Source organism: Pongo pygmaeus, chromosome 9 (genome assembly GCF_028885625.2).
Source record: "Pongo pygmaeus isolate AG05252 chromosome 9, NHGRI_mPonPyg2-v2.0_pri, whole genome shotgun sequence".
Lineage (NCBI taxonomy): Eukaryota > Metazoa > Chordata > Mammalia > Primates > Hominidae > Pongo > Pongo pygmaeus.
Window position 1 is genome coordinate 67,272,324 of NC_072382.2, and position 10,116 is coordinate 67,282,439.

Below are 10,116 nucleotides of genomic sequence, written 5' to 3' on the forward strand. Positions count from 1 at the left end.
GTTACAAGTATCCAGTTTTGTAAGCACACGTTTCTATTTAGCATGGTTATCTGTTGTCATATATACATACTGGATAGGAAAAACAGCCAAACCAGAACTGAGCAGTTCTGTTTAACTGTAAGCTACTTTGCATATTGTTATTAAATGATCACCTATAAATCAGGTTAAGTCCAACTCAGCCCAAAATACAGCATCCTGACGACAAAACTCAGGTAAGAGACTATTCTCCAGAGTGGCCCGTGGGGAAGAATAAGAACATGATTTTTAAGAAAATCCCTAGGTACAGTTGATAAATACTGAATTTTGTTAGCTATCGGATTATTCCATTATCTTAAACTACCAATTATTCCCCATATAATGGAAGATCCAGATTTTGCTGGCAATTAAATCATCTAGAAGAGCAGAAGGAGTTTTGATTTGGAAGTCGGGACACTAGGTTCTGGCCCCTGCTCTGCTGCTAGCTTTGTAACCTTAGCAACATATCACAACCTGTGAGGAAGTTTTAAGTTTCCTTCCAGCTCTAACATTCCATAATTCAATTATATCGGCAGTTGTAGCTTTTTATTTTTTACATGCTACATATCTTTTATATCTCTGAAATCTGAAGCTTTTATGCTCAGCAGAGCATCCAGAATCTCTTACAATTTTATCATTAAGACCTCATCATTTATTTCCCAGAATCGCTCTAAGGCAGAATCTGAGATTTTCCTAACATAGGTGTGTTTGTTAGCTGTGTCTGTATCTGGAACCATGGAGCCCCAGCACTACCAATCTGTGTTGCTTTCTTTTAAAAACTTATACTCAATTCTTACAAACACATCCAGACCCCACTAGGCTTTCTGTCTTGATTCTCCTTGTTGCTGCATTTTATTTCATTTTCTTACTCTGTTGCCTTAAATTTTCTTCTTTGAATAAAAGGTGATCATATTTAAATGCTAGTACATTGATTGGTGAACTTATTGGAAATGCTCAACAGAAAAAACTTCTCATCAATGTGCCTCCAGAGACACCATGCTCTTTTTTCAAGAATTACGAAAAGTATTGTTAAAACCTAGAAAGTTTTAATTACTTGTGGCATATACAAATTATTCAGATTTCATCTGGGTCAAGATTTAAGACATTGTTCAAATGGTCTTTTAGGGTAAAACCATCACCAAAAGAATGATTTTTGTATACTTAGGTTTGATGACATCTGCTTTACTTTTTGGTAGCCTGTTAATTCCAGCTTGTTAACTACAGGCAACAATATGGCTCTGCTGTTGTCGGAAATGCAGTAATACGGGCTCCGCACCCATTTGCCACCATTTTGCAGCTTCTGCCATACCCGTTCTTTCTCTCTTACCCTCTAGAATTCCTGGCTTGGGAATTTCCTAACTTGTTTCTTTCAGTAACTTTTTCTTTTTGACAGAATCCTGGCTCGTTTTTAGTTTTCCAGAGATCTTTGTTTTGTTAGTTATCTTAGGTCATTTGGTCAGTAATTTGGAATCTTTCGTTTCCTGTTCCTCTGTTTCGATTTTTAATTGGACCTATCCCACTTATCTCATCCCCCCACCCCATCCCTTTTAAGAAGAGCTTTTCCTGGCATTGACTTCTTTTCCAGCCTCTTTCACCATGACTTACTATAACCCTTTAACCCTGGCCACTCCTCCCTCCCGGCACCCCTGCCCCTGCTGCCCTTGCTGTTTCCCTAGTCCCCTGACCTTCATACTTGAATTCTGGTCTTAGGGGCTGCTCCTCCCACTACACAGTGCAGCCTGCTGAGTTTTTGCTGTATTCAGGTAGAGAAACAAGTGCCAATATTATCTAATCTTGCCCTAAACATTAGGACTGGTGTGTGTGTGTGTGTGTGTGTGTGTGTGTGTGTGTGTAGTATGCCAAGCACAGATAATAACCCCTCACTCCTAAAGATGCTGAAAAATCAACCTGCTGAGAAATTAACACCATATTTCCTTCTTTGATGGAGGTCCACAATTAGACTTCAAGCTGCTTTTCCTTCTCCATTTTAGGTATGTTCCTCAGCTCTCAACACATGTGTTTAGGATAGATCAGTGTTGTGACTCTACAATGTTAAGGAAAACATAAACCAGGTTTTCTATAAGGTGCAGTTTAGAAAGGAACGCTACATAAGGATTCATTCATCTCTAAAGAAAGGAAAGAGGCAAATGCTGGGTGCATTATAGGCACAGTCACCCCTCTGTACCTGGGGGGTTGGGTTTAGGACTCCCCTCAGATACCAAAATCCACAGAGGTCCAACTCCCTTATAGAAAATAACGTAGCACTTGCATGGAACCTACACATACCCTCTCAAACACTTTCAATCATCTCTGGATTACTTATAATACCTAATATAATGCACATTCTATAAAAATAGTTGTTACACTGTATTGTTTAGAGGATAATGACAAGAAAAAATGTCAGTACTTATTTAGTACCCATGCTGCCATCCCTTTTTTCCCCCTGAATATTTTCCACCCATAGTTGGTTGAATACACAGATGTGGAGCTCACCAATATGGAGGGTCAACTGTATTTTTTTCACTTTATCCTCACAACCACCCTGCAGAATAGTTAGTAGCTCATTTGGACATGGGGAAAGCGAAAGCTCAGAGAGGTTAAGACACTTGCCTAAGGACACATAGCTAGGAAGGGGTAAGGCCATATTGAAACCTGAGGGTGTTATGACTGAGAGAAAAAGCTCTTTTCCCCCCCACCTCCAAGTTAACCGGTTACACTGCAGTGCCTCTGTAAAATCTGTTGTTGCTACACGATTACAGTCAAAGGCAAAAAGTAACAGTAGTTTAAAACAGGAGAAGGATATAGACCTATTCACAAAGAAGAAATGCGTTGGTGTGGAACCTCTTGGGTTATACTGCTTCATCCTTGAGTTCTACAAAAACACACACACAAAAAAACCAACAAAACTTAATTATAGGCTGGGTGAAGTGGCTCATGCCTGTAATCCCAGTGCTGTGGGAGGCTGACGTGGGAGGATCTTTTGAAGCTAGGAGGTTTAAAATCAGCCTGGGCATCAAGGCAAGACCCCATCTCTACAGAAAAAAAAAAAAAGGGCCAGGCATTGTGGTGCACACCTGCAATCCTAGCTACTCAGAAGGCTGAGGCAGGAGGATCACTTGAACCTGGCAGTTTGAGGTTGCAGTAAGCCATGATCACATTACTGCACTCCAGCCTGGGTGACAGAACAAGACACCACCTCTAAAAATAAAAATATAAAATAAATAAAAAATTTTAAAAACCTAAACATAGCTGCACTTTACTCAATATATTTACAGTTCTACATATGTAAAAACTTGTATATTGACTATGTTTTAAATGTGTAGGGGAAGTTTCTCACCTAAAGGAGTCCCATAGTGAACATTTAAGAGCAAATGATTCCTTTTTTATTTGTGTTTTTGGTTTTGCCTCTAGCACATCAGGTATTCTTTAAGAAGGCTATGCCTCTGAGGTTGCATGATCATTAACTAATTCATAATTTCCCTTGCATATATTTGAATATTTTGGTGTTTCAGCCTTTCCCACACTTTTTTTATTTGCACATGTCTTCACGATCACCATTATATCTTTGTTCCACCTGTACTATTATTTACTCACTCTTTGTCTTTAAATCAAATCACGTTTCTTACTCAAGTAGATTTAGTTTTAAGACAAACCTTATGGCCGGGCACAGTGGCTCACACCTGTAATCCCAGCACTTTGGGAGGCCAAGGCGGGAGGATCATGAGGTCAGGAGTTTGAGACCAGCCTGGCCAACATAATGAAACCCTGTCTCTACTAAAAATACAAAAAATTAGCTGGGCGTGGTGGTGGGCACCTGTAATCCCAGCTACTTGGGAGGCTGAGGCAGGAGAATCACTTGAATCTGGGGGGCAGAGGTTGCAGTGAGCCAAGATCATGCCACTGCACTCCAGCCCAGCCCAGGCAACAATGCAAGATTCTGTCTCAAAAAAAAAAAAAAAAAAAAAAGCACTTTATGTCGCTACCATAAATGTGAAATTACTAGAACTCACAATAAATAGAAGTTAGTAAAGACACTGAATTGTAACTAGATGCTATTGCTTGCTGAAGGCTCTGATCTTAGGAGGATTGGAAAGCATTCTAGGCCAGGCACGGTGGCTCCCTGTGTGTAATCCCAGCAGGTGGGGAGGCTGAGGCAGGTGGGTTGCTTGCTGAAGGCTCTGATCTTAGGAGGATTAGAAAGCATTCTAGGCCAGGCACGGTGGCTCCCTGTGTGTAATCCCAGCAGGTGGGGAGGCTGAGGCAGGTGGGTTGCTTGCTGAAGGCTCTGATCTTAGGAGGATTAGAAAGCATTCTAGGCCAGGCACGGTGGCTCCCTGTGTGTAATCCCAGCAGGTGGGGAGGCTGAGGCAGGTGGGTTGCTTGCTGAAGGCTCTGATCTTAGGAGGATTGGAAAGCATTCTAGGCCAGGCACGGTGGCTCCCTGTGTGTAATCCCAGCAGGTGGGGAGGCTGAGGCAGGTGGGTTGCTTGCTGAAGGCTCTGATCTTAGGAGGATTGGAAAGCATTCTAGGCCAGGCACGGTGGCTCCCTGTGTGTAATCCCAGCAGGTGGGGAGGCTGAGGCAGGTGGGTTGCTTGCTGAAGGCTCTGATCTTAGGAGGATTGGAAAGCATTCTAGGCCAGGCACGGTGGCTCCCTGTGTGTAATCCCAGCAGGTGGGGAGGCTGAGGCAGGTGGGTTGCTTGCTGAAGGCTCTGATCTTAGGAGGATTAGAAAGCATTCTAGGCCAGGCACGGTGGCTCCCTGTGTGTAATCCCAGCAGGTGGGCTGCTTGAGCTCAGGAGTTTGAGACCAGCCTGGGCAACATGGAACATGGCAAGACCCTGTCTCTACAAAACCTGTCTCTACAAAAACATACAAAACTTAGCCAGGCGTGGTGATGCCCGCCTATGGTCCCAGCTACTCAGGTGGCTGAGGCAGGAGGATTGCTTGAACCTGGGAGGTTAAGGCTCTAGTGAGCCATGATCACACCACTGCACTCCAGCCTGGGCGACAGAGCCAGGCCCTGTCTCAAAGGAAAAAAAAAAAAAAAAAGAATTCTAGTGGTGTGGTGTGGAAGACACATTCTCAGCAGACTAAGGTTGTATCTTTATAACCACAAGGATTGAAAAAGAACAGAAGGAGAATAACTTTCTCTTAAGGCGATTCAATGTTATTTAGTGCTGTTTCTGTGTACCATCAAAAATCCTCTTACTACACACAGAATATTATAACACCATCTCATTGTCCACATGAGCTCAGAAATTGGTCATCAAAGCAGAAAAGTCTTTAAAACATTAATCTCTGGCTGGGCGTGGTGGCTCACGCCTGTAATCCCAGCACTTTGGGAGGCTGAGGCAGGCGGATCACGAGGTCAAGAGATCGAGACCATCCTGGCCAACATGGTCAAACCCCATCTCTACTAAAAATACAAAAATTAGCTGGGTGCAGTGGTGGACGCCTGTAATCCCAGCTACTCAGGAGGCTGCGGCAGGAGAATTGCTTGAACCCAGGAGGCGGAAGTTGCAGTGAGCCGAGATCACGCCACTGCACTCCAGCCTGGGTGACAGAGCAAGACTCCATCTCGAAAAATAAAATAAAATAAAACATTGATCTCCAAGAAAGTAGATCATATCTGCTCTCTATCTGATCACATTGATAAACTTGGTTATGTTTGCAGGTTAAAGAGGAAATGATGGACAACAGAGGCAACTCTGGTCTACCTGACAAACTTCCTATCTTCCCCGATTCTGCCCACTTGCCACTGACCAGGTCCTTCTATCTGGAGCCCATGGTCACTTTCCACGTGCACCCGGAGGCCCCGGTGCCATCCCCTTACTCTGAGGAGCTGCCACTGTTGCCTTTTCCCAGTGACTCCCTTATCCCGGGAAATTACAGTGAACCCTGCCCCTTCTCTTTCCCGATGCCTTATCCAAATTACAGAAGGTGCGAGTACTCCTACGGGCCAGCCTTCATCCGGAAAAGGAATGAGCGGGAAAGGCAGCGGGTGAAATGTGTCAATGAAGGCTACGCCCAGCTCCGCCATCATCTGCCAGAGGAGTATTTGGAGAAGCGACTCAGCAAAGTGGAAACTCTCAGAGCTGCGATCAAGTACATTAACTACCTGCAGTCTCTTCTGTACCCTGATAAAGCTGAGACCAAGAATAACCCTGGAAAAGTTTCCTCCATGATAGCAACCACCAGCCACCATGCTGATCCTATGTTCAGAATTGTTTGAGTCGCTGTTTCCAAATAGAAATGAATAATATCACAAAATGGGGTCTCTTACAGCATCATTCAATAGTTTTTCCTAAATGTAATTTCCATGTGGGCAGAAAATAGCTCAAATGCTAACCTATGCTGGGTATTACTCACCTGGGTTTCAATCGTACTAAACATGATGTCATGTAGGTTGAGGAGCTGCTCCGCTTCTTTCATGAACTCTAGGGGAGCAGGGGGCCCCAGAGTCTCTGCATGTCTCACCCTGCCCTTCTCACATGCTTGGCCAGAAGCTGAGCTGTGAGAAGCTCTCACAGAAGCTTGTGAAGTGTGACTATTAACTACTTGACGCCGGTGGTCGCTTCGCTGAAGTGTCGTGCTGAGCAATCACAATGAACTTCTCTTCAGTTGTCAACATTTGGAGATTTTTATTTATTGGGGATTGACAAGAAGTCACCACCATGGGAAAGTGTCTTGGGGCTAAAGAGAAAGTAGTTTACAAAACCTTGTTGTTATATGAAATTATTTCAGATGCATCATTTTCCTGCATGCAGACTTCTTCAGGCAGCTTAGTATAGGTCTAAGAAGGCAGAGCTGTGGCCGGGTGTGGGCTCATGCCTGTAATCCCAGCACTTTGGGAGGCCGAGGCAGGCGGATCACAAGGTCAAGAGATGGAAGCCATCCTGGCTAATGCGGTCAAACCCCGTCTGTACTAAAAATACACAAAATTAGCCGGGCATGGTGGCGGGCTCCTGTAGTCCCAGCTACTCAGGAGGCTGAGGCAGGAGAATGGCGTGAACCCAGGAGGCAGAGCTTGCAGTCAGCTGAGATCATGCCACTGCACTCCAGCCTGGGTGACAGAGCGAGACTCCATCTCAAAAAAATAAATAAATAAATAAAAGAAGGTCGGGCGCGGCGGCTCATGCCTGTAATCCCAGCACTTTGGGAGGCCAAGACAGGTGGATCACGAGGTCAGGAGATCAAGACCATCCTGTCTAACACGGTGAAACCCCGTCTCTACTAAAAATACAAAAAATTAGCCGGCCTGGTGGCAGGCACCTGTAGTCTCAGCTGCTCATGAGGCTGAGGCAGGAGAATGGCGTGAATCTGGGAGGCGGAGCTTGCAGTGAGCTGAGATCGCGCCACTGCACTCCAGCCTGGGCGACAGAGCGAGACCAGACCTGTATCTGCAGTATACCTCTGCTACCTCTTCTCTATGTCTCGGTTCTTCTCCACAAAATGAGAATAACAACAGCAACATAAACATCATTTATGATGATGATTAACAGAGCTTGACATGTAATAAGTATTCATAATGATTAAAAACTTATTTTTTGAGATGGAGTCTCGCTCTGTTGCCCAGGCTGGAGTGTAGTGATGCAATCTCGGCTCACTGCAACCTCCGCCTCCTGGGTTCAAGCAATTCTCTGCCTCAGCCTCCCGAGTAGCTGGGATTACAGGTACCCACCAAAAACACCAAAAACACCCAGCTAATTTTTTTTGTATTTTTAGTAGAGACGGGGTTTCACTATGTTGGCCAGGCTGGTCTTGAACTCCTGACCTCATGATCCACCCGCCTTGGCCTCCCAAAGTGGTGGGATTACAGGCATGAGATACCACTCCCAGCCAAAAACATTTTTTTTAGAGATGGGGTCTTGCTATGTTGCCCAGGCTGGTCTTGAACTCCTAGCCTCAACCAATCCTCCTACCCCTGCCTTCTAAAGTGTTGGGATTACAGGTGTGAGCCACTGTGCCTGGCCATCATTACTTATTATTATCATTATCTTGTTTTGTCCATAGCATCACCATTCTCTAGGTTCTCTAAGCTAGAAAACTTGGAGCTGCCAGGCCTTTCCTTCATACCTGGGAAGGACAGTCCCTGCCCTGTATCTTGGGGTCTGCCTTCAAAATGTGTCTATTTCTGCTTCCATGGCCAGCTTCAGCTCTTCCTTCTCCTTTAACTCCCAGGTCCCACCTGTCCCAAGGCCCAGTCAATGACCTATCACACACTATCTATCACACTCCTCTCCACTGCTATGCCTCTATGAAGTCTTCTCTAACTTCCTATCCCAGCCGTTACTTGTTCCTTTATTTTGTATAAATATTTCTCTTGTGGTTTCTATCCTGCTATCTTTAGACACTTTACACACCTATCTCTGTCTTCTTCAGTAGACTGCAAGCTCCTTGAAGATTATTCATCCAGCCTTATTCATCTTCTATTCCTAGTATCCAGCAAAGAGCCTCGAATCAGGAAGGTGTTGGTGAATATCTGTTGTCATTGTTTTCTTATTCCAATCCTGTCACCTGTGTCTGGGTTATTGGTAGCAGTCTCCTGTCTGGCTTCTTGGGCCTTGTTCTCAACAGGCTCCACCCTCACTCTCTCTGAAAGTATTTCATGTCACTTCATCGCTTAAGCTGCCTGATGACTTCCTTCTGAACGACACCTTGTTTAAATTTATCAGCTTAGTTTTCAAAGCTCCCTACTGCAAAACAAAGCAGCAAACATAAGAAGCCGTGTTTTCTCATTTCTCCTTGCCAGCAACATTTCACAAAGCCCCTGACTCTTACCGCAGGCAGCTCTTTCGCTCTTCGGAAAGAAGCTTTGAAGACACGACAGGACAGAGTACACGTCCCTCTTCCTCCTCCACCCCGTCTTCTCCTGCCTGAGTCACTACATTCCTTTAAAAGATAAATGACCCGAGTTCTGGCCTTTTCCTATATGTAAGATAACATCTGATGGGGTTAGCGATGATGTCTCTGTAATCTATAACCAGAATTACTCTCACACCCAAACCCTGATGTGAGTCTGCTTTAATGTGACTCCTAAGCAAGTTCAATGTGATTTTGCACGTGCTGAACCCATTTCCCCCAAACAGAAAATCACAGTCTTGCAAATGTATCCTTCTCTCTTCTCTCTTACTTCCTACCTAAATTGGAATATTCTCCTTTTCCCCTCCTCCACTGGAATCCCACTGTCTCATTCAAGAATCCTTCTTTCACTGCCAGAGACTTCATGGGTATTTTTAAATTTATTTTTTATTTTTTGAGACAGAGTCTCTCTCTGTCACCTAGGCTGGAGTGCAGTGGCGCGATCTCGGCTCACTGCAACCTCTGACTTCCTGGTTCAAGCAATTCTCCTGCCTCAGCCTCCCGAGTAGCTGGGATTACAGGCGTGTGCCACCACGCTCAGCTAATTTTTTGTATTTTTAGTAGAGATGGGATTTCACTGTGTTAGCCAGGATGGTCTCGATCTCCTGACCTCGTGATCCACCTGCTTTGGCCTCCCAAAGTGCTGGGATTACAGGCATGAGCCACCGCGCCTGGCCATGGGTCTTTCTTAGACTGTTTGTGTGCCAAATAACTCCACCTTGGTATACGGTCCTGGGCAGCAGTCATTCTCCTGACTATGAAGTGATGCTCCGGGAGGGCAGTCATCAGTTAAGAGGCTTTTGGTTGCAAGTAAGAAACAGCCCAATCCAGAGTGGCATAATCAATAGGGGAATTATTGGCTCCCACAGCTGAGGCCTAGAGTAGCAGCACTGCCTGCAGGCAGGACTCAGTACTGTCACCGAGAACCTATTTTCAGCTGGGCGTGGGGGTGCATGTCTGCAGTCCGAGCTCCTTGGAAGACTGAGGCAAAAGGATCCCTTGAGCCCAGGAATTTGAGGCCAGCCTGGGCAACCCTGTCTCAAAACAAACAAACAAACCCTCTATTTCCTGAGGTCTATCCTCTCTTTCTCTGGGAATAGCTTCAGTGTTCCCAAAAGGCTGTCAGAGGCTCTCAGAACTATCAGCTTTCTTGTTCGGGCATAGGAAGAAAGAGAAAGCCTATATCCCAGGATTCCCAACCAAAGTCTCCAGATTCCTGCTGATTGGACAGGTTC

General features: G+C 45.0%; 1 protein-coding gene across 1 annotated transcript; it reads left to right on the top strand.

Moving 5' to 3' along the window:
• The first annotated feature begins 5,328 nt into the window (after positions 1-5,328).
• On the top strand, positions 5,329-6,624 carry ASCL3 (achaete-scute family bHLH transcription factor 3). Its single transcript, XM_063671953.1, has one exon. The coding sequence runs from the start codon at positions 5,706-5,708 to the stop codon at positions 6,249-6,251; it is 546 nt and encodes a 181-aa protein (XP_063528023.1). The 5' UTR covers positions 5,329-5,705; the 3' UTR covers positions 6,252-6,624.
• Positions 6,625-10,116: the final 3,492 nt, after the last annotated feature.

Excerpts from the sequence above, each read along its gene's own strand:
- ASCL3 (XM_063671953.1), top strand. The coding sequence starts at position 5,706 with ATGATGGACAACAGAGGCAACTCTGGTCTACCTGACAAACTTCCTATC.